A 25,328-nucleotide genomic window follows, 5' to 3' on the forward strand; every position below is an offset into this window, starting at 1 on the left:
TGTTACCGGTTAAGTATTCAGTTTGTTTCGACGTATTTAAGTAGGATCTTGCATACATGGTTCTTTGGGATCTTTGCTGGGTAGGGCAGGTTGGATATCGCTCAGCATTTGCTCGGGTCTTCTGCGCTTTGATTCCTTTTTTTTAAATCATTTTTGATGTATGCCGATTTTAAAGTGGCCAGTACTAATCCTCTTTTGATTGATGGATTCATTAGTTTCTGGAAATGTCACCAGGCTTCTGTGCTTGAGGAATCCTTTGAAGATGTCTGTCGGTGCAGGTGCCCCTTGGGCAACCTGCAAGGTAGGTGTCCTTGGTCAATGTGGCAAAGGTTTCTTTGGTTCTAGGCAGGTGAGTTTTGCTGTGTGCATTTCATCTGTGGTCTGGCATTTGTGGTTGTATTACCCTCGCTCTGTCCCTTGCCGATTTCCACAACCTCTCCTTTGCCTCAGGAGCCTTTCCCTGCCCTCTGAAGCACTCTTGTGCATTCCCTTAAACCCACAGCTGATCCTTCTTGCCCGGCTAGCTATCGCCCAATTTCCATTACTACTTTTCTGGGCAAACTCCTATAAAAGCTTGCCTTCTCACAGCTTAACCTTCATTCTGATTGTTGGCTGTCTCCACGACCATCAGTCTGGCTTTAGAGCTGCCAGAAGCACAAACTGCTCTCTTGAACATCTGTGAAGATCTGGTCTCCAACCTTAATTTTAACCTTCCTTCTGTCCTCGTCCTACTCTCTTCTGCCTTCGACACGGTCAACCATAACATCCTGCTCAACTGTCGCTGTGACGACCTGGGTATCCCTGATCAGGCTCTGGCCTGGCTGACCTCTTTCCCCTCTGATCGACCCTCCCAGGTCCAACTTGGGTCCTTCCTTTCTTCTATCTCCCTTTCTACCTGCGGTGTTCCCCCAGGGGTCTAACCTCTCGCCCTGGCTCTTCAACCAATACCTGGCAACTTGTACGCCGCATTGCCATTTTCTGCTTCAATTTCCAGTGCTATAAAGGCACTCCACTCCTTTTGAGGCTCCCCTCGGCCACCTCCTCTCCTCGCCCATCTGCCATTCAGGATTGCTGTGCCACCAACTCTCTTTGCCTGAATGCCAGCAAGACCGATATCCTCCTCATCGGCACATCTTCACCCTCCTTTCCCCTCACTCTCTGGCGAGCCTCCCTTGGCCCTCCTCCTACCCTCACCTGCAAAGCTAAGAACCTCGGGGTCATCCGTTTCCACACTTTCCTTCTCTGCCCACATTTCTGATGTCTCTGTAGTCAAACATCCCACTGCACCTCCTCGGAGGTACTCTTCCTTTCCTCTCCTTCCCGAAGAAGCTCACTGTCTCCGAGCCTTGGTTATCTGTAGGTTGGACTATTGTAACCTCTTTCTAAATCTACCTGCCTCTAGTCTTTGCAACTCATCCAGAACAGGACTGCAAGACTTTTCCTTGGCCTCAAGCCCTGGGATCCTATCTCTCCAGCCCTGAAATCTCTCCACTGGCTCCCAGTGGATGCAAGAATAAAATTCAAAACTCTGCATTGTCCGCAATGCTTTCTGGGGCCTGGGTCTAAAATACCTTCAGCTGTCCCTCTGTAAATGCCTCCCCTCTCGAGCTCTTCGTTCCTCTAACTCCCTCAAGATCGGTTGTTTTTCAAAGAAACGAGCTGGGTGGGTAGATCGGTCTTCGGCTGGGACCTCCCTCTGGAACAGCCTCCCTGCCGCTCTGAAATTTGGGGAGAACCATCTCCAGTTCTGGAAGCACGTCAAGACCTTCCCCTATGCTTGTGCCTCCCCCCTGCTGATCTTCTCGCTCTCTGCACCGGCACCTGGACTACCCTCGGACTTCCGGTCCCAGGTACCTGCTCACTGTGCCACCCACCCGCACTTCCTTTGGGAAATCCCTTGCACTGGGGTCTGTGGTCACTAAGTGCTTTTGTCCGGATGGCATTCTTGCAGGATGTTTTATTTTTTTTTCCCAATGTTTTGAGTTTCTGTGGATTGTTTGCCGATTTTTCTTGTGACATAATATTGTTTACCTTGCCTGCATTTAAAGTGTAGCTCGCTAACCTTTGCTACTTACCTCACTGGCCCGCTGCCACAAACCCACTGTTAGGAAGTGCATTTGCCCTGATTATGTTCCACGTACACTTAAATGTAATGGTTACCTTGCCTGCTCTTTGCCTACATCTAGAGGGTAACTCTAGCTAACCTTTGCTATGGTACCCTGCGTTGGCCCCCTGCCACAGTCCTACTGTCTTGAAACTGCACTTGCCCAGACTTTGCCTGCATTTTTGAGTATAGCCTGCCAACCCTACTACTTCACCCCACGCTGGCCCTCTGTCAAGGCATTAACAGCTCCACTTGCGGTACTCCCATACCCGACTCATCACCACACCCATTCATACTCTACAGCCCACCCATTACCATCTGGGGGATATCTACAACAATACGCTGAAAGCAGCGATTGACACCATTTCTCCACTACAGACCAGAAAAAGCAAATAAAACATTCCAACGTGTGGTTCGCTGCAGAACAAAGAATTACGTACCATAAAAAGAAAAGCCTGGAACAAATGGCTAGGTTCTCCACAGGAACCTACACTATCCACCTACAAATCCCTGGCCACTCAATACAAGAAAGCCATGATCACAGCCGAATCTCCACAATGACAGAATCACTAATGCCACTTCTGAAGCAAAAGGGCTCTCCTACAAAGGATTATCCACCCCAGCCACCGACTCACAAGAGATTGTCGAAGACAAAGCCTGGTGTACCAGTGTTCAAACTACCCTTATAAACAAAAATCGAGCTCCTGCAGAAAAAGATCCATGAACATCACAAATACCTCTCCAAACTCAAATATGCCAGCCCCACTCCCCCTGGATACCCTCCTCACTTGGCTCATAATACAGCTGCTCATAAAATGCTGCAAAGAGATTGCCAATTTCCGCATTGCCTGTAACCAACGTTCCTCGATATTGGCCCACATGTTAAAAATCTCCTAGTATTGGAGCTGCCCCAACCCCTGCCATGTACAGCAAGAAGACGTCCCACCTCACAAAGACAATAAGCAACCGTTTCACTCAACCACCAAACCCCCCCCCCCCCCCCCCCCACCCCCCCTGGACCACCCACTGCAAGCTGAGACACCCATTCGGAAAAGGGCCACCAGGCAGAACTCGCCCCTACCCTTGCACTGTCACACACATACAACTCGTGCAATAATGCGACCATGCCTTGCCCCACCTCTTCCATCAAGCTGGAATGCCCTTGACCCCAACATAACACACCACCGTAGACCAGACAAAAGGCTCAACTCAACAATTTGTGTCTTCACCGGCGAAGGGGTGTTCAGCCTCTGGTGGTACTTCCCTCTAGCTATTCCTGTGTTGCATCAGTCCCTTTTCATTATCGCCATGGGTAGGCATGCCCACTTCATCCGACTGCTGGTCGCACATCTTTTCTAGCTCTAAAGGTGTTTCAGCACCTGCTGTGTCTCTGGCCCGATGGTCGCCCAGTAGTCAACTGCATTAACTTCAGCCATGGCAAATGGGTACGTTTGTCCATATCGAAGTCCCTATGTCGGGCAGGGTTGGATTAGATAGGTCCTGGTATATCTGTATGGTGTCCCCCGTCCAGTTGTTTTTTCCCGAAGCCTTGGGCCCTCTCCAGTACCTCAGCCTTGTTACTATACCAGAGGAACTTTACTATCACCAGCCTCAGACCTTTGCTTCTCACCATACCCTCCGCAAACAAGAGTTCACAATCCCTTCTACCTTTTTTCTGGATGTCATTGGTGGGGCTGGTGTGTCTTTATGCTCTTGAAGACCAACCTGAAAATATTCCTCCTATTTTCGAGGTCATCCAACTTTAATCGAAAGTCTTCATCCCACAGCTCCACGTTGGTCATCCTAGCCTCCTACTTAATTTAGAATAGGTTGGCATTGGTGTGATTGTTCTCCATCCCTTTAAACTTTTCCTCCTGCACCTCCATCCTGCCTCGGGTCCGAGATGGATGCTTGGATATCCCCCCCTGAAGGACTTTATTTCCTTTAAAGTATCCTTTACATTGTCCCAGTTCTGACTGCGGGGTTGCCTCCCCTTGCGTGGCTGCCTTGTGTACCCTACTATACTGCTTGAAGGGCCAAGAGACCTGGCAGTGCCCCCCTCTCTAGTTTCCCCTTCCTCTCTTCACTGGTCACCTCAGTCCTGGGGCAGCCCAGTCCATCGTCCTCCAGCAGCATGTTGGGCCCCCCTGGTTAGGTGGGGACCCATATTGGAACCACTCCCGGGGTCACGCAAGCGCACTGGAGGGGATTCGGCAACGACACAAAGTCCAGATGAAGCCTCCAATTCAAACTCCAAAGCCTAGCACCCTTGGGTGCCTCACTGCCAGCCCCACTGTGCAATTTACTCCTATATTAGTGGGGGGTCACCTCTAATGTAGTAGCTGGCTCTTGACCCGCTCCTAGCCGTAAAGATGGGTAAAGACATAATGAGATGGAAGAACTGACAGAAAAGAAATATAAAATGTGGAGTGGGGCGAAATCAACAAATTTAAGTGAAAACGTGTAAAGCAACATGGCCGAGGATTCAGCAGAAAGGCAGCAATGGAGTGCAAGACATCAATCCAAAGAGGGGTTCAAGACATGTGTATCTTTGGGTGCCTACCAAAGTTTTGGGGGGTAACCAAAGTTCTAACTTAATAGATCCTGGGCCACAATTAGTAATTCTTGTTAAGAGAAAAATCCCGATGAAGTAGCTACTTTCCAGCTCCTGCTCCATGATTCCCCATTTCGATACCTGAGCGAGTGTGTTTGCGTGCTGGGGTTGTGTTTTTATGCGGCATCTCTAAATAAGTGCTTTCAATTATTCCCATCAAGGTAAGTGGGGAGAGCCATGGACTTCTAAAATTGCCATGAATGCCTTTTTTATTGCCGCAAAAAACCGAATTGCAGGGATGTTAACCCAATTTTTAGTGTAGTAGTCCACTACACTGATTGCTATATCCAAATTCGATATCAGATAGCTGTGTGGGTTTGGACACTGCGTGAGTGTCTTGTTGGTATTTGTATTCTTCCTATCTGAAATGCTTAATACTTGCAAACTGTACAATGCTTTTATTTTTTTCTTTGCCCTCTGGTGTTACCTGGGAAAAGAGAATTGAAGGCAAGATCTGATTATTACAACTGTTTCTTTAGAGCAACACCACATGCTTCTCAATGGCTACACCCCAGAGACCTATTTACTTTACTGACGGAAGCAGAAATCCCCTCTGTAGTTAAGTTACTTCCAGGGCTGTAAATGTCGTGATTGTCATTTAATGTTCAGTGCTGATTTAACGTATGGGATTGTTGGCCCAGAACCTGTGTTGCATCCTTCAATGCACTTCGTTCTATAACATCTTGTTTAAATCGTGTGCATTTGGATCATTTTGGAGGGTGCTTCACAGTGGGACAGGGCGTCTAAGAGTTGGTTGCCAAAGAAAGTTAGGGTGGCCAAATCCTGCACTTGAATGTACTCTGGCAATATGTACCAAAAACGTGCAGGGCACAATCATATTTAAATTGTTGTGTGTCCAAATAGAGAGTTTCTTTCAGAATCCAAGAATAGATATTTATTGTAATTTATCGCTTGCATACCGTTGTTGCCTAAACAAATTGCAACATTAAGAACTTGAAATTCAGATTAGATCTAAAAGCAGCTCTTGGGTATTCATCAACCAGTGATCAGGATCTACCACTGGGGAAGCAGCTAGTACATACTGTTGCGCAAATCAAATTTCCGCATACAACATATTTTGTCCATTATTTGACCTGTTCTCTTTTAAATCTCATGTGGCAACACGTTTGTTGATAGATTACCCCAAATGCATAGTTAAATTCACATAGGTGTGCTTGTTCGGCATCAGTTGTCATTGGGAGCCAAAAATAGCTCCTGGTAGCTGTTGTCAAGCTAACCAGGCTCTTCTAGGCTACAAGCAGGAGCAAAATGGCTCCGTGCTCCCCCCTCAATTTCGAATTTTGTTTTGAAACCATTATACTTTGTATGTTGCAGACCCCAAGGTTTTTGCTAATCTGGCACCATTACAAAATGGTCTATAGAGTATGCGGATTAAGAGTCTGTGTTGCTGTGGTGTCATTGCATTCACTTTTTAACAGCCACTATGAATATTGTTTCCAGTGTTGCATGTCAACCTAACTTGTGCTGTCTGGCTTGGAAAACAAAATCGGGCTGTCTTCCATCATAGTGGAATGGCTTGGACCCTCATTTTTGCTGAGGTGGATAATTATATATATATATATTATTTCTAATTGCAACGCTGTGACAGCGGTCCCTTTGGAAAAACAGTTATTTAAAATGTCCGTTGGATCTACATAATATAATTCCCTTTAGTTCACTAAACTATTTGAAGGTTAATTGTGCCTTATGTATGGATTTACTAGTTGAGAAATAGTTCTGAGGGAATTACCATGGTCCAAATCAAATGGCCATCAACAGTGCACACCTACAAATATATTTCCATAACAGATAATTAAGAGTTCAATAATTATTTGGTTGCAGGGTTGGAATACCGGGCCTGGCACAAAGCAGTTATAAAATACAAAAAATGTTGTTCAATTTATGGACACTCCCGCCCCCTGCACACCTTGTTGCTGATTAAAAAAAAAACGCTAAATATTTTAATCAATGAAATAGTAAATAATTCAAAAGGTAAACACTCATGGTCATTTTATATCTTCCAACATTCTTTATTGCTTGATGTTCTGGTGTAACCAAAGATGCACAACGCGTTTCGGGGAAACCATCCCCTTTAAGAGCGAGACAGACCACACGTCTTTATAAATAACTACCATGTATGCTTACTGAATATTACCCACAATTATAACTATGCAGCTCATGGTACATGAGTTATGCCGAAAGGTTTACACACGTGTTTAGTATACTGTGAGTATGCTTTTTAAAATCTTGATATTTGCATCAAGATTGTGTGCTACGGCAAGATTCGCCCATGGTGAAATCATGAAAAGGTGGCAGTCTTGTGTTCATTAGTGATTTCCTGCTATTGGTGCGTCCTCTTCTCTCCCCCCCCCCCCCCCCCGCCGCCCCGGTACCTTTCAAAGCAAATTTCTTGGGGGGGGGGGGGGGGGGGGAGATGTGGGGGGAGTAGTGGGTAATCTAGTGTTTTAACTAAATTGTTTAGTAAGTGGCAATGCCAGAGCTCTGATAGTGAAGGCTGCATGCCTAAGTAGTTTGTGCATATTTAATCTGGGGGAGTACCCCCTTCCCCAGGTGGTGACCTGTATTCACAATTTACTAGTAATTTTAAGACCTGCCTGCAGATCACCATACGTTCGAGTCTGCTGCTAAACCTCGAATTAATGTATTCATCCGTGCCCATGGAATTGTCATGATTTAAACACCACTTTGGTTTTGTGAAGCACTTAAATATATCTTTCTACAGTTATTTAGCAGGACTGAAAGAAATTACGTCGCTGATCTGAAGCTGGGCACTTCAGTAAAAAAAGTACGAAGGTCAAACTCTGACTCTCAGGAAGTAAAAGCCAAGCGGAAGCAAAGCAATTCTTCAAAGGTCAGAATCTTCATGCTCTTTTTTCATAAATATTGATTATTTTATTTGTATAAGGCTTTCATGTCCCTTTTTTGGTTTGTTTAATTAAGAACGACCTTCACTATGGTGGGTACTAAATATGCAAAAGAGTGGGGTCAGTTTGTAGAGAATAGGAATGTGTTGTACTGTAGTATTGTCAAATTAGGATTACTTGCATTGGTCTATTCAAATGTTCCTGTCGGATAAGTTTCAAAGTGGACTTTAGATTGTCGGACTGCACACAGCTGCATGGAGGACCTTTAAAATTTCCCAGGAATGAGGCAACGTTTAGACTGTTGATGGGAGGAGTTGTGAAGGTGGTTACTGAAGGATGCTGTTTACCATTTGAGATTGATTGGCAGAGGACTGGACAAACTACATAGCTATGGTGCGAGTATTAATGGTGAGGAACCCCAGTCCTGTGGTCTATACACCTGAGGGGCAGTGTGCATGAGCCTCTTCCAATGGGAAGAGTGTGAATGATTTTAAAGGAAAATCTAATATTTGGAGGGAGGGAGCCCTGCCAACTTTTTTCCTAAAGGTGGTGAGTGCCAGCATAAAGAAGCTGGGCAACTCCTGTGTGGAGATTGCAGAGCCGTCCATTTCGATATGCAGGAACCTGAACATGCTCTCTATTTAGATTCTGTATTTGTGCGGCATTACACAAGATAAAAAGGTTAAATGGGCACAGATATGAGCTAAAACCGAAAGGATTCAACCCATATTGCAGAAGAAATGGGAGGTGATAAAAATATTTAATTACTATATTTGCAAGGGTAAAGGCATCACTCTTATTTTACAGCACCTGCATTCTCGCAGTCTCTGTGCGACAGCCATGGAAGATGTACAGAATATTCTACTTTCTGTGCTGCAAAACTAAGGGGAACGAACACATGGCATTCAGTTGAATTCCATTCTTTGAGGCGTTGAAAATCTCCCCCAAAACTTGTTCTGCATATCTTCCAGACTCTTGCAGGGACATGGCTTGAAAGGTATGTGGTGTGAAATAAAATGGCCCTGTCTCTTTGCTCTATTGCAACTACATTAACCCTTTTTTAAATATTCGGTACCATTTTCCTTCAGCGGACCCCATTCTTTGTGTAAGTACGAGTTGATTAAGCACGGTGGTGATGTCCTAATAACACAGTACATGTTAAAGGTTATGCGAGGCAAGTACCTTCGGTTTAGAGAAGGGGGCTGCTTCAAATAGGAGTACTCTGGCACCCATTATAACTTCCTTAGTATGTTTGTTGGCAGGCTGAGATACACCCATATACATCCCTTTTATCTTGCTCCAATCCTGTGCGGATTGTACTACTCGGAATGTTCTATTGGGCAAACCCCATTTCAGGAAATGGGGGGGGGGGGGGGTTGTGTGTCTCATTGTCTCCCTCAAACTCCTCACTGTGCACACAGCCAGAGGCCAAAAAGAAATTCTCCCTCTCCCCCACAGACCACTAATCAATTGGCGATGCAGCTGTTAAACTATGCTTTGCGAATGATGCTGCAACCATAAGATTTGGATGTGGGAGTATTTAACTCCCTATTTTTTTTAAAGTTGCGAGTAAAATGATTTTTAGCGAGTAAAAGCAGTCCAATTCCGAATGGGAGTATTTTATAATAGTGTAAAATGATGTAACTGTAACATTTGTTTTGTAGTCATTTCTTTGCAACTTTTTCATATCTTAAAAGATGCAGATTTACTTCTTACAATCGGGCACATAGTTTCTTTGGTACTACGTGCACTACTGGTAAAAACATATCCTTGGAGCTGTGGGCACACGGTTCAACATGCGTTTCCTGTTTTTGGTTGTGTATTTGTACTGTTTTATTTTTGTGGGAGTATTTGCCAATTTCTAGGGAGTAAAAGTAGCCAATTATACCCCTTATCTGTAGGGCTGGCTGCAACCCTGCAGGGATTTAATTACGATGATATGTAGGGGTGGTAAGTAGTGATTCCGCAGAGTGGTAGATGGAGCTGGGTGCGCCATCCCTTGGCCCAAAGGGTGTGGTGGTTGCAGAAAGGTGAAGGGAAGCCTACCAACATCACGTCAACTGCTCCAGCTTTGGTTCCGTTGAAGCGTTAACTACATGGTGATCATTTTCACTCTCGAAGGGTGTGCATTAACACTGCTCGGCAGCTGAGGCAGAAATGCAGAAACAGCCGTAGAAAAAGCTAAAATCGCTCTCGATCATTAGACGCACTGTGCTAACCATAAACAAGCCTCTCGGACCACTGAAGAATATGCAGAAGAATCCTCACCTGGAGTCTGCACTCCACAGTAAGGTCCCTAGGGAGAGTCCAAAGGACATACTCTGTGCCCCTTGTCAGAAAGAAGCCCCTCCTGTAACAAAGGTTACCACTGTGGCTCCTTTCTGTCTTCCACACCCTGGACTCGATCACAGTTTGAGAACACTATGGGCAAGATCTCATTCTTCGTGGACTTTATGGGTAAACTGCTGAGTCCGGCAACACCTATTGAGAAGCCTCCTGCTCCTCCTATAGTACCAGTGACACCCCCTCTCTCTGCCCAGCCCTGCCAACCGGAGAGCCATCACAGTTCCTCTTAATGGAGGCACTCAGTGGTTACCAGGACATCTGGATAGATGATCAAGACGACCCCGGCCAGGATGGTGACTAGAAATACTTGCAGGACCAGGGCGACCGATTCCTAATCTTTGTCGACCCTGTTGACCCTTTGGAAGTGGAGGGTGGTCACTCGTCTCCCATTGCAGATCAGCCTCTCTACAACAAGCTGCTAAAGAAAGCTGCTCAGCACTTTGGCTTAAACACTGATGAATACAGACTTTGTTGAGGATATTCCCAATGTGAAGAAACTTGTGAGCCAAACCATTCCTCTTCTGGAGTCCATTAAGAGGGTCTCCACCACCACCTCCCTCCCTTACTAGGGCAGTCAACCCACGGGTAGAACATTTTTTCAGGGCCTCTCAAATCCCCTTTACAACAGGTGCCACGTCCTGCCATACTCCCTGGTGCTGACCGCTACATGAAGAGCGCTGGTGTCTCTACCCTCCCAACAAGGAGTGCAAAAGATTGTACACGCTTGGGAAAATGTGTCACAACCTCCGCTGTGCACCTTACCAGGATTGCAAACAATACCACCTTGTTTGCGAGCTACAGCAGCACGCAGTGGGATGAGGTTTCACAACATCTGGACTCGGTACCAACACAATCCCATCTGAAGCTCGCCTCTGTGGGAAAGCAAGTCTCCCAAGATATCCTGAAGAATGTACTCTGGAAGAGTCATTGCAGAGTTTACCCTTCTTAAGACATTCCTGGCTTGGAGACTGATGATTTAAGGCAGAGACATAGGCGGCCCTGATTAACATGCCCATCGAGGAGGGGTTCCTCTTTGGCAAAGCTGTTGACCAGCTGGAAACTCTGATTTCAATCCGGCACACACACAAGTCAAAGCCCAGCATGTAGTGCACAACTGAAACCCTTATTTATTTTGTCTATAAGTTCAATATTCTGAACGATCTACCACTCGTATCACACCCTTCTCCTGAAACACCCCTGGTCACACTGAACCAGGAATCAGGCTAGTTTGCAAAGGTAAATATTTATGTATTGAACATTTAATCACAGTAGATTTTAATAGATACACAATCACCAATGGGGTGACAGAACACTGAATAATATCTTTAATACACTAGGAATAAGTAATAAGCAAAACAAATGCAGCACAGAAAATACTTTGGTTTGGACAGATGTCACTATGGTTAGAGGTTCCCCCTAAAACACCCCTCAACCCCCCAATAGGCAATTACATGTATGTGAGGAGAGAGCAGGTATTCAGGAATAGCACAAATCAAACAGAATATCAGTCCCGCTTTCCCCCTTCAAACACGAGAAAAAAAACAGAATTCACTTTTCAGCTGTCAGAATGGCTTTTAATTTATCCTTAGAACGGACTGGGCAAAAATACCAAATATGGTCAAAAATAAATTGTTGTAGATTCCTATGGGAGCCGCTTTGAACAGTTGCAAACAATCACCAGCAATGATTTAGTCCAAAGAAAACATTTGAAATCTCAAAGTCCAAGTTGGAAGCAGATTAAAGCTATTTTACACGTGTTAACCTTTCAGATTTTTAAAATCGCGGCAAACGTTCCTTGTGCGATTTAGCGAATCACACTGTGTTGCAATGCGGTTTTGGGTTCTATGGATAGCTACAGATGTTAGGTACAAGTAGGAGTTGAAATTGCATTTCTATCATAAAAAGGTTATGGAGGTTTTAGTAAAGGTTGTTTTTGAAAAATAAGCGCAAGAATGGAAATCAGAAATGCACTTTTGAAAATGACAAATGTGTTTGCTTACACTAGAGGATGACTGAAAAAGCGAATACCACAGAGGAATCTTACTTACGTGATCAGTGTAACCCGCCTGCTGAGGAAACTAGACTTCTTCAGTGTAAAGATTGTTCTAACAATACTGGTTCTGAATGAAAGATATGATGGCTTTGAGATGGGGATAAAACAATACAAAGATACCATGGGCCACATTTCTTCCTATTAATACTCACAGGATAAGTTTTTAAATGGGACAGTCGGCTCTGGTCATTGGATTGGGTCTGGTCTAGGAAAGACAGCACATCAGGCACGGTACTGGGTCAGCTAGGCCAGTTGACTGGTTTGCACAGGATCTGCCCTCCTAGTCTGTGGGTATTTTAATCCGCTGGATAGCGAGTTCCTCAGGCAATCCTAGTGGTGCCGAGCCAGAGAATTTCAGGATACTGGTTCAAAAGGCCTTCTCACACCACAGAGCGAATGCTGGATCAGAGTGCTTTGCCGGATTCGGGAAAGTGAGTGGATCTCTGTGTCCCTATGTGTTGTCAGCTGTTTCCATCCTTTAAACTCATCTCAAAGTGGGTGTATGGGCCAGCTTAGCTTGCCCCTGTGAGCTGGGATTGGACCAAACTTCATCTCCGCCTTTCAATTTGAGTGATTGGATCCAGGCTGGATGATGTCAGATTTTATGGTTTGCTTTACAATCTTTAGAAACCTCCCTTTAGCCACTGGTCTGAAAATCGGATTTTATACTGAATGTAGATTTCTACATTGGTCACCTTTTATACAAATCACATAGAGATGCCATATTTTATGTAGCATCTGTTGCTCAAAATCCTGTAGCTGTGGGATCTTGTTTCAACTTTCTACAGAATTTTGTCTTATGAACACAATTTCCAAACTTTATGCAACTTTCCACAAATGTGTGTTTTTAACATGGGGATGTGCGTGTACATTCTAACATTTATACATTTCGCATAACACCACATATATTGCTATTCCTGTCCGGAACATGTCGCACGGTTTGCCGCCTCTTAAAACGTGCAGCTGAAAATTAGATTCACAACTCTGTCCTTGGTATATTTGTCATCCAAAAGGGTGAAAAATATGCCATGTTATGAGTCTTAAGAATCGTTGTTTGTTCATGTTTAGCAACAGATGGTCCGCCCTTTTTGTCTCCCTGCAGTCCAGGGGCATCCCCTTCCTTGTTTGTTACTTCAGGAGGCATTTACGACCACCTTCACACCTCCAGGTTCCTGGGCTGAAGCTCAGTCATTGTTCCTTCTCTTTCTATAGACAAGAGTCTGGGCTAACCAGCAATTAGCACCTCCCTGTGAGTTTCTGCTGAGAGGAAGGCCCTCCATCTGAGAGAAAAACCTGCTTTTCCAGTTCTTGCAGCTTCAGCCAGGCTAATTAACTTTTTAAATCCAACAAAAACCAAATTTGTTGCATCAATCATAAATACATTTCTTTCTTAGCCTTACAATCTGTGGGATTAAAAACACAACTACAATCTCTTCCTTTTTGGCAACAATCCTTTTTATGTTTGCTAATCCAGCAGACTTTATAGTTTTAGGTCACTTTAAAAGTTTCATCAGTACTCATCTGACAGCTGTCATTCAGTTATCCCCAGTTACTAGATTTCGGCATAGGCCGTCAGTTTTCAGACATTCCAGTTTGTCTGAAGAATGTTTTGCTCTTCACATTAGGACTTTGTATGTTTCACAATACTTCATTAGATGCATGAATTTTAGCACCGGGCAAGATTGTGACTGTTGAGTGTTATAGGCATTTGTTTTTAGCAACAAAGCAGATGTCATTTGTAGGCCCATATTGGGGCTTTACTTGCAAAGTGCTGCTTCTCTCTCTGCACTCTGTTTGCTGGTTATGGAGCCCACTGGCACCGTTTCTGCAGGATGTGCTGTATTCCACCGCACATGCACCATGAGTGGCGGGTTATGCATCCCTCTGTGTGCTGAAGCACACATTTTGTGTCAGTTTTTGACGCGCAGAAGAGTTTTGCCGTCATTGTTGCCGTTTCTTTCTCCGTAACAGGCAAGGTGATGCCGCATAGCATAGCGGGGGTCAATATATCCCACAAAACTGAGCATGAGACCATTCAGTCCAATGGTCAAATTTCCAATAAGCCTTAGTCCCCGGGGAGCGTTCAACACACGTCGAACATTCGGGCGCAGGACTCGGGACCGGGGGGTGGGGGTGGGAGAGGGGAAACAAGGCCAAGCCGGAGTAAGCACAGCTGGTGCCTACTTATAGAACGCACACGCTCAGTCTGAAAGGGACGAGGCAGGGCTGCAGCCTCTAGAGGTGCAGCAGCCCCTGCCGCCAAATTACATGCCAATCCACGTTCCCTCCTGTTAGGCAAGATTGTATGCAGTATCCTTTGGGAGACTTCACCAGCCTTGGCCTCTTGGCAGTAGTTAACCCAACCTTTGGTATAAGCATGTACTACACAAGTTGGTAGTGCGACTGAGCAGCCAGGCTTATCTCAAGAGGGGTCAATGTGAGCTGTAGGGTTATCACACAGATTCACAGTGACAAATATCCAAATAAACACTATATGTATTAATTTGGCAGTCGGTGGAATAAGCCTTCTTTAGAGGGGAGTAAATATATGTAACACAGTAACATACTTCAAAACTGAACGCTCAGGTTCAAAAAATCAGTAGATAGCTATTTGGGATGGCACACACTTCCTACACCCTGAGATGACTTAAATAACTAGGACACTTGGACAGATATATCACTGGTACATTTAAAGTGATACTGAGATTAGTGTCAAAAGGAAAAGAGGGAGAAAGGAAACAATGGTTTGCAAATATTCATAAGCATGTAAGTACTTTTTGAACCCTCTAATGCAAAGTAAATTAACCCTTTCCTGTGGAATAGTCAAATCACAAAGTCAGAGGTAAGAGTCTTTCTGGGAGCCAGGACAGCCAAGTTAGTTGAGCAAATGTCTAGGTGAGCTGAAGTACTTCTTGCAGGTAGATGATAAAGTCTTGCACAATGTTTTAGAAGTATTTGCAGAAAATGAATCCCTGTGGGGCCACAAGGTGGGAGGCTTGTGAGGGGCACAAGCTGCAAGCAACTCTGCAAGGGCAACCAAGACAAGTCTCAACTGAGAGCTAGCAAGGCTACACAACAAGAGGCAAGTCCCCTTAGTTTTGCAGTACCTTTGGTTTGAAGAAAACTGGTTCCAGCTGGCTTCTGTTCCTGTGTAGGTCTGCAGATCCTGTTGTTCCTGGGCCTCCGTCATGGGGACAAGAGGGAGGACTTCTGGGGACTGCTGCACTATGAATGGAAGGTTGGCGGCAGCAATGGGCAAACTTCAGATCAGCTGCACTTTGCGGTTTCAGCTCTTGCAAACGGCACCACTGCGGTTCTCTGGTACCTTTATGGACTTTCCTCACATCTGCGGTCCAGCACTCTGTTGTGGCTCAAACTTGGGTCAGTCCTGCTTCGTGGGAGTACGGAGGGTCTTCCTGTAGCTCGGGTCTGACTTAAACGATGCACTTGATCTGGTGTTCCTCTCCCTGGCAATTGTTTTATGCAGCAGCAATGGAAGTACAACCAGTTCTGATAGACTGTCTAGACTAGTTTGCTTTGGGGTTGATTGGTCCCACCACCCCAAGGGAAGAAGTTGTCAGTTGAAGGGCTTCTCTAATTGAGGCGAATTATGAGCTTCAGCAATGCAGCAGGGCTTCATCGGGCAAACCAACGGTCCAGGAGTTGCAGCAAGAGTCTCTTCCAAGTTGTTCTTAGGATTCCTTCGTCCAGTGGTTGACTCTGCCTTCCAAGCCAAAAGCCTTGCCTTTAATGCAAGTTTCTTCCATTCATTCGATTTTTGATTTTGAAGAATTTATAATCCGCACCAGACAGAATAAACTGTATTCGGGCGCAGATGACAACTAAGATCGGTGTTAAACAACAGAAAGGACGAACTAACAATAGAGTTCTAATTCAGTCATTTTCCTCCTCCTATTTAAACAGGAAAGTTTTCAATTTCTTCATAAAGATGTCCAACGTTTCACAAGTTCTGATCTCCAATGGGAGTTTATTCCAGACTTTGGGGCCAAAGGCTCAAACTTCTATCTCCTTGATACATATTTAGTTTGTGGAGTACAAATCGGCAATTTATCCTCTGTACGTAAGTTCCTTTTGGAATGATATGGTGTAATTTTATCAGCCAAGTACGCGGCTGCCAGCCCCTTCAAGCATTTAAAGACTAGGCATGCCATCTTAAACTTCTATCCTCCACCCTCAACCAGTGGATGGATCTCCGCATTGATGAGACATGATCCCGTTTTCTAAGTTTCCCGCTTACTCTAAATGATGCATTCTGCGCTCTCTGAAGTCTTAGTTTTTTTGGTATTCCCGCTAACAAACTGTTGCAGTAGTCCAAGTGGGGGTTAGTCATTGCCTCCACCACAGCCGCCCATCTCCATTGGAATATAGGGTAATATACTCCGTAGTGAGCACAATGCAAAATGGACTGTTTTTACCTTTGCTCCCACCTGACTCACTCCCCAAATTCTCCTGCTACCAGCAGCCTAGGTTTTTAACTTTTTTGGTGTACTGCAATTGTTCACCTAGAATCGGTGGTGGGGGGATTGTCTTTCCTGTGATGTTTTACTCTTTGGACCAAACAGTATAATTTCTGTCTTTGCTGCATTTAACTGTAGCTGGTTATCAGTCATCCACTTCTTAAGTTCTTCCATGCATCGATTTATTCTTTCAAAGGCATCCTGACTATCCTAGAGTTCCATATATAGCTGTGTATCATCTGCATATGAATGAAACGGCAAGCCATACTTTTTAAATATTCTGAAAACTGGGCGCAAAATACAGATTGAAAATGAGGGGGATAGAGAAGAACCCCACATTCCAGCTCCACCATCTGAGAAATCCAACCAGTATAACCCTTTGTGATCCATCTTTGAGAAATGATTCAAACTATCTCACCACTTCCTTAGATGCTTTTCCCACTTTTCCAATCCGTTGTGCCATTATCTGGTGGTTCACAGTATAAAAGGCCGTGGACACGTCCAGCATCAGCAATACGGTTCTTCCTTCATCCGCAGCCTTGAGCAAGTCATAATGTACGGCTAGAAGAGCTGACTCTGCCGTGCTTCGGACGGAATCCTGACACAAGATTGTCCAACAATTCTTGCTTATCTGCAAATGCTTGGAATTGGGAACAAGCCACCTTTTCCAAGATTTTTGTTGGCCACATCAGGTTTGCCATTGGCCGATAGGTCTTCATTATTTCTGGTTCTAAGTTGGATTTCTTTAGCAGTGGCTTTATTAGTGTTCTTTTAAAAAGGTTTGGGCACTTGGGAGTCTTGTAAAGACTTACTCACAAAGTCCTAATGAATGGTGTAAGCTCTTTCACTAAACGTTTAGCTGCATATGTTGATATCCTACAGCAAAGTTCATTTGTAGGTTTTAATTGACTCAAGAGATCTTCTTTTAGTCCACCAGGTGGAACTGAAAGGCTCTCCTTATTTTGTTTTATCTTGTTCGTTCTTCCTCAATTTCTTTCTCATGTCTTGGGGGGCGGAGTGGGGGCTTCCTCGTTCTATATTCTCTAAAATAGTAACTATCTTTTCTTTAAAGAAAGTGTTGAATTTATCTGCCTGCTCCTGGGATGCGGCTGTATTGATATCTATGCAAGCCGGGTTTACTAAATCTTGAGTCCACCTCATAAATGGCCTTTGATTGCCAGCTTGCTTAATTTCTTTATGTAAATAATCAGTTTTGCTAGAAATAAGGTAGTTTTATGTTTTTAAGACTGCCTTTGCTCTATCGGCTACATTATTGGTCTTTGAATATCTTCAGGTATCGTTAGCCTTGTAGAGTTGTTTTCGCAGCAGGACAAGTTTGGGACCAAACCAACATTTGTTTCAGGGGTGCATATTTATTAGATTTCCTCCCAAATCTCCTTTTTTTTTTAATCAAAGAATTCCTCACATGTCAATGAGCAATCGATTCCCTTCAATTTGTCCTGCACTTCTCCCCTTGGAATTTTGCCTCGGTCAATGACAGCACGTCTCCAAGTTAATGGCATTTCTCTCCCTCCACCCTTTTGTGGCTCCTTAGTGGAGAGCGTTAACAACTGGATATAGTGGTCTAACCATAATATTGGGCTTGTTTTTCTAAAGTTAACAACTTGTCCCCTAGTTGCCAACATATTAAAACAGTGTCCCTTATTATGGGATGGCGCAGTTGTAAGCATTATCAATCCATGGTTATCCAGAATTTCTCTCAGAGCCATTGCATCCTGATTGGTTAAGCGATCCAGCCAGATATTCTAATCTCCAAGGCAGATGAGTTTCTTATATTTATTCCCAATTGTGGTCCGGTATAGGTCCATTGATTCCAAAAAACTACTGAATGGTCCTGGAGGCCTATAACGTAACATCACTTTTATAGAGGTAAAATTTGACATACCAATGGTAAAATCTCCCATTTTTGTCTCCTCTCCCCAATCCAGTTGTACCATGTGGGAGAGGGTCATTGCTGAGTTATAAATAATTGCAATGTCCCCTCTTCTCTGAATTCGATCAATATTCTGGATAGAATAGTTATCTGGGACCAATGTATGAAACATTGATTGGCTCCCCTCAGAAAACCGTGTTTCTGTTAGTAACATGATTTCCAGATCGTGTTATTGAATTAATTCCTTTACTTCTATTACGTGGGCCAAAGCAGTTCGTGCATTAACCAATGCGGCCTTTGAAATGGTAGGTTCTTCTTTTGACTTAGCCTAGCAGTCACTCAAACAGTAGGGTGGCTGTCCTCCAAGGACAGACAACCGGCCAATCATCTTTAGGGTGCATTCCTGTAACCAAGGGGATTAAGCACATGACGTTTCGGGCACCTCCTCACTTCCTGCCCCTCCAGACATGCCGGAGCCGGAGGCGGGCTTCACCAGTGAATCCCGCCAAAGACCAAACTAACAAAGGGACCAAACCTGGTTTGCCGTGCAGAGGAAATCTCAAGAAGGACCTTTCCAACAAGAAATGGCGAAAGAAGACTTGGGACATTTTGACAAAATGGGCACCCACAGGTGTCTTACTGCAGCTGCAATTGCAGAAACACGCAATGGTAGGAAAAAGTAAACCACTGCCACCAGCCATTTAATTGTAGAAAGGGTAACATAAAAATGTTACATGAGAAACTAGACCAAGCGGATACAAAGTAACCCCTCAAGCACCCTATTATAAGATGGAGTGTGCTGGGTCTAGAAAGTTACAAAATGTTCACTTCACTGCTCTTGGAAACAGTTTCACAACGAGTAGTTATTTAAACTTTTGGGCAATCTTGGAGACTTCCCTGTGCCACTGCATGGAAGATGCTTATGTGTCACAATGTAAAGATGCCTATGGGGTTTGTCGGAGTCCAAATCACAGAAAAATACATGAGTGGCAAAAAGGTCTCTCTCTCTCCAGGTTAGAAATTAAAAGTCCTAAAGTCAGCAAAAAGATCTGGGGGTCTCTGGGAATTAGCAAATTTCTGAGAATTCTCCCTAACACCTCCCATGCACCCCCAGTCGGGGGTCGCATAACCCTTTACCCAGCATTGGGAGGGAATCACGTCACACCGCTGGGGTTTAGATGCAGTGGCCAGGGGATTCTCGAACACCTCGCCACCACCCACCTTGCATAGGACTCATGTCCTCTGCTCACCTTGACATTCTCCAGGAGTAGATGCAAATTCTTTTAGAGCTATCGAGCTGGTGCTCCTCTTGGAACAAAATCAAGGTATTTATTTAATGTACTTGCCCGTTCCAAAGTAAGATATAACTATGCGCCCTGTGCTGGACCTGCGTCCTGCAAACGTGTATGTCAAGCCTCAAATTCAGGATGACACATTGCAGGAAGTCAAAATAGGGGATTACATTGCAACATTGGACATTAAAGATGCATAATTTCATATTTCAATGTTTCATAATTCAATGTTGGGAGTAAAGCGCTGCCAATTCGGCATTGTGAATACCCTGGGGGCTGACAAAGGTCCTAGCAGTGGTGGCCACACACTTGCAAAGACAGTCTATTCCAGTGTACCCATATATAGACTAGCAAATTACTGGCTATTTCCCATAAAGTGCCTTCAAAACACACAGTAAACAATCTGCTGTTCCAGTTGGGCTTCTCCATAAACTAAAAAGTCCAGTCTAGTGCACAGCCAAGTAAAGCAATTCCGAGGGGCACTAATCAAAACAGACGTCTGGCTAGTCTACCCCTCCGATGAGGTCCAAAACATACGGTTTCAAACACCTCTCTACATAGCTGATAGCTAGTCGTCAGGTAACAGTATGGAAGGCAATGTGCCTGCTGGCAATGAGGACTGCCTGCATCTGCCTAGTGCCCCTTGCCAGGCTGTGCGTGCGTCCAATGCAACAATGGTTAGTGACCATGGTCACAGGCAAGCGGGTTGTGGGGACAATCTAGTGGTGGTTTTGCAACCTACAGTTGTCGAACAGAGAAACCTGCAAAGGGGACAACCTTTCCACACACCGGCGATCAAAGCCACTCTCACAACAGACTCCTCTGACAGGGTGGGGTCCTCACTTACTTCACCATACCGCACCACAACCATGTTTTACATAAATGAGGGGAACACATTTTCCAGCGCTGTCCCACTAGGCCAGAACATGGCAATGGGCAGTATATGCGAACAAAATAAGTTTCCCAACTAGGGAACTCCCGTCCCCTGCACGGGGCTGTCTAGCCAAATTCTTAAGTAAAAGAGTAATACGATGTTCTGAATATTCACTAAAAATGACCTTCAGACATGAGATTCATTAATACATTTTAAGCATCACATGATTCAATTGATGATGGCTTATTCATTCTTGTATACAGACACTTATAGCTTAATTGTTAGATTAGTCCAGGATTTTATTTTCCAAAAGGTTGAATGCTCAACGCGTTTCGAGAAAATGTTCTCTTCTTCAGGGGCTTAGGCAATCTGTTAAAATCAATCCTTTTTTTTGTATAATTCAGTGAAATTCATTCATTATATTCATTCAATACGGTGGGTGGTCATAATTTCGACAAAAAAACGTCAGAAAAAGTCGACTTTCGTTTTTTTAATAATATATTTATTTTAGGGGTTCGGGAGTTTAAAAAAAGGAAAAATTAAAAAAAAATTAAAGGGGGGTTGGAGGGGAACCCCCCCATTTAAAAAAAAATGCATTGAAAAAAAAAGTCGACATTTTTTTTCGACATTTTGACTTTCGACATTTTTGTTGTCGAAATTATCACTGTAAACCATTCAATACATCGATGTGATCAACACTAGTGTTTCGAATGATAATTTCCATGATTATCTGGCACTAAACTGCACAGGAGTATTTTCCATCTGTGGATTACCTTAGACAGGATTCTTTAACTTGTTTCACTCATTGGGCAATTCACCGTCCTTTTTTCAAATAGCAGAAGTCGCAACAAATCCTAATAATTCTCAAGATGGGAACAGTCCCCCACCCGGGTGACAACTTTCTTTCAAAGTTCTCGCATTGGTTTGTATTTTTGAACAGGGTAAGCGTGACATCATAAAGTTCTTCATATACCCATTATGGTTAGTGGTCTCATAGTTAGAGAGATCACCATGAGATGTGCCACACATGGAAGGGCTTTGTGGGAGCACACTACCTCGATTCACTTAAAATTTGGACTTATCTTCAAATGTCAAACTGGAAAACTGTATGGATCTGAATGCCTCTTCTAATATATTGATGATCTTATGATTTTTTTGTCAAAAAAAGTATGGTGACTTATTTAATTTGTTTTTACCAGATTGAAAAGTTGAATTTGCATAAATACAGCCCCTGAAGAGAACATTTTCCCGAAACGCGTTGGGCGTTCACCCTTTTGGAAAATAAAATCCTGGACTCATCTAACATTTTAAGCTATAAGTGTTGTCTGTATACAAGATTGAATAAGCCATTATCAATTGAATCATGTGATGCTTAAAATGTATTCATGAATCTCATGCCTGAAGGTCATTTTTAGTGAATATTCAGAACATTGTATTACTCTTTTACTTAGGAATTTGGCTAGACAGCCCCATACAGTGTGCAGGGGACGGGAGTTCCCTACTTGGGAACTTATTTTGTTTGCATTTTTATCCACCATCCAGATGCCAGGGTTGTTATCTTTCTCCCCCGCACCTAGACTTCCAAAAAAACCTTTTTTCAAACTTACCTTTACCAATTAAGATTTGCTACGGTGTGCTAGGTGTAAACATATTTTCTTTCCTTTAATGGGCAGTATATCAGTTGTTTGTAGTGGCTCAACATTTTCCAGGGGAACTACATTCTCAGACGTAAAATGCTACCTTCGGGGCATGAATGGCAATTAAACACTGGACGTGCTATACGTCTTCTCAAACTGGGGGTTCCCAGAAATTGACCTTTTCATGATCCAAGAACTCCCAATGCCAAGATTACGCGTTGAGGTTTCCCTAGAAAGGAATACTTGCCTTGGGCCTTTAGCCGCAGGGGCTGCCAGGCAGAGGGCTGCCTAGGTCGGGTCAGTGAAGGCCAGACAGTCAGCCAATCACGGGTGAAGGGAGGGGGAAGCAGGGGAAACAGGGAAGCGGAGCAACAGGAGGGGGTCCGGGGCACATGGGGGGGGGGGGGGGGGCATCGCTATAAGCCACAAGGTGGCTTATGGAGTAGGGGTCCCTGCCGTTCGCCTGGGATCGCCGTGCAGGTAATGGTGTTATCCCACGGTGAAGCTGCAAACCCAAACGGAGTAGGCCCGACTGGCCAATCACGGGTGGAGGGAGGTCTGGGAGGCGGGCAGAGGGAGGGAGGGAGGGGGGAAGGGGAAGCAGGGGAGACAGGGAAGCGGAGCAACACGAGGGGGTCCGGGCCGCATGGGGGCATCCCTATAAGCCACAAGATGGCAAGATGAGGTGGGGGGGGGTACCCTGCAGCTCACCTGGTATCGTGTGCAATACTCTGCGACGTCCACTAGATGTCGGCCTATGCAAAGCATGTGACCCTAAGCAGATACAAGCATCAGAAATAAGATTGCAGTGAGTCAGAAATGCGATTGATGTGAGTAATGTATCCCTTAGTTATAGTGAGGTAGAGGGTGAAAAATCAGTAGCCTTTGGCCATGTCTCGTGGACTGGTAGTGTTGTAAAATAAACAGTGGACACACATGAAGGCTGTTTCCATTGGCCGTGGCCAAAGGCCTTGGCTAGTGGGTTAGTTATGTTATTGGGCATTTGTATAGTGCCTCTCAACCATTGGTATGATCTCGAACGCGCTGTGGGTTGAACGCCCTAGAGGACCATAGTCTGGTCAGTAGGGAAAGGGTGGAAAGAAGCGCGTGTGCGCACTCGGTATGTGCAGACCGAAATTGGGGAAAATATACAGTGGGCACGGCTGAAGGCCATGGCTAGTGTCCTAGTATTGTTGTAAAATATACACTGGCCTTTACAGAAAGCCATGGTCCGCACTGCAGGAAAAAACAAGGGTATAACAATCCCTTAAAAAAAGTTTCAGTGAATTTCAAAGTTTCGGATTTTCAAATTTATTGCTGAAAACCCCCTGAGATTCAGCACATTTGGGAAGTCCTGAACGCCTTAACTTGAGCATTCTGTTGCAAAGCCATTGACCACTTAGGGGTAGTCCGGCTAAAAATTCTATTTAAAAAATAGATGGGCAACATTAAAAAAAAAATACTAGCACTTTTTTTAAAAAAAAGTCCTATGTAAAATTTTTAGCTATTCAAGCTCAAAATTCGCAAAAGCAAGCACATGGGCGCATCCATTTTGTGAAATGGATGCCCGCCTGTGCTCGCTTTTGCTTTTGCGGCACTAATGAAGAAAAAGCCAGCTGTAGTAAACAAAAGCTACCGCTGGGTGGCTTTTCCTTCATTGGTGCTGTACGCGCAGGACGGGGACCGGAGACCAGAGCAGGAAAGCTGCAGCTGAATCTCGGTAAGTGCTAGTTATTATTTAAAAAAAAAAAAATAAGCACTAGCTGCCTTTTTTTTTTTTCTAAGTTTTCCAGGCTGGAGGAGCCTGGAAAATTTAGAAATAAAACCGCAGCTTTAAAAACGTATTTATGTTTGCGGTTGCTTTTGAAGCGACCGCAAACATAAATACAACGTTGTTATGCTTGAAAAAGCTGAAGCTGTGGTTTTTCTTTCCAAGTTTCTTAGGCTCCTTCGGCTCGGAGGAGCCTGAGAAACTCAGAAAGAAAAACCGCAGCGTTTCAAACACAACCGCGTTGTGCTTCTGCCTGCTGTGGCTATCACTTTGGGTCTCCGGTGCTCCCCTGGGGGAACACCGAGACCCAAAGAGAAAGCCAAGGCAGGCAGAAACACAACGCGGTTGTGTTTACATGCCGCTGTGTTTCTGCCTACAGCTGATTTCCCTTTTGGGGGCTCTCGGGCTCCCCGTGGGTTTCACTTTGGGTCTCAGGCTCCTCCGAGCCGGAGTGTATTTTATGCACTTACACTGCCTGTGCAAGCCATTACCGTCTCAGAATTTCAAGGGCTTTAAGCAATTGTCCCCCGCCCCCACCCACCATGTTCCTACCCTCCTTGAGCGCTTTGAAACACTTTCCTGTGTATCGGCACTATATAAATATACAATACTCCTTGCACTACTGGCCTACCCATAGCCATGGAACTCGTGGGTGTAAGCAGGGGCATAAGGTTCTAGGTGTCATTTCCAAATTTTTGTTGGGAGTATTTTTACTCGCTATTTTTATTTTTTGAGAGTATTTGCCGAAGTGGCTAGTACACCCTTATCTGTAGGCCTGCACAGAGCATCTTAATCCTCAAGCATAAAACACCTGCATCCTACTTCTGGCTACTGATGACCCTGTTCCTAAACATGGGGGGAATAGTACCTAAAACTTTCAAATCTGCATACAAAAAGCCCCTACTAAAAAATTAAACTGCATTGCGGAACACCCCCTTCAACTACAGACTGACATCAAACCTACTCTACCCGGCGGAACTACTCAAACCACACCTACAAAATACTACTCGACCATGTAGAAATCAACAGAACACTCAACCACACCCAAGTCTGCTTCAGACCCTTGAGAGGAACTGAATCATCACTTCTCTCCATATGGGAAGACCTGAAAATAAATGTAGACGGGACCCGATGGGGGCCTTCTTACTATTGGACCTTTCAACCGCCTTTGACAGCACACACTAATCCAGAGACTGGGGGAATGCGGCATAAGTCTCCACTCTACAATGGCTAAAATCTTTCCTCATCAACCAACCAAAGACCCTACTTACTGCCGTTTACAGCTAACCTATTACCTGCGGTGTACCGCAAGGATCTAGCATTTCCCCACATCTACATGTCATTGCCCCCCCACCATAATGAAACTCATTCAAATCCACA

The 25,328-nt window shown here is 44.5% G+C and overlaps 1 protein-coding gene across 3 annotated transcripts in view; it reads left to right on the forward strand.

Moving 5' to 3' along the window:
* Positions 1 to 25,328, forward strand: part of ZNF281 (zinc finger protein 281) — a 136,668-nt gene that overhangs the window by 32,028 nt on the left and 79,312 nt on the right. For 2 of the 3 annotated variants that reach the window (XM_069634082.1, XM_069634080.1), the window contains exon 2: positions 7,462 to 7,590. The exons of the other annotated variant lie outside the window; for it this stretch is intronic. In XM_069634082.1, coding sequence (XP_069490183.1) covers positions 7,462 to 7,590 — 129 coding nt within the window. The remainder of the gene's footprint in view (positions 1 to 7,461; positions 7,591 to 25,328) is intronic. 3 annotated transcript variants of the gene reach the window in all.

The sequence above is a fragment of the Ambystoma mexicanum genome, chromosome 13 (genome assembly GCF_040938575.1).
Source record: "Ambystoma mexicanum isolate Mex_15411 chromosome 13, UKY_AmexF1_1, whole genome shotgun sequence".
Classification (NCBI taxonomy): domain Eukaryota; kingdom Metazoa; phylum Chordata; class Amphibia; order Caudata; family Ambystomatidae; genus Ambystoma; species Ambystoma mexicanum.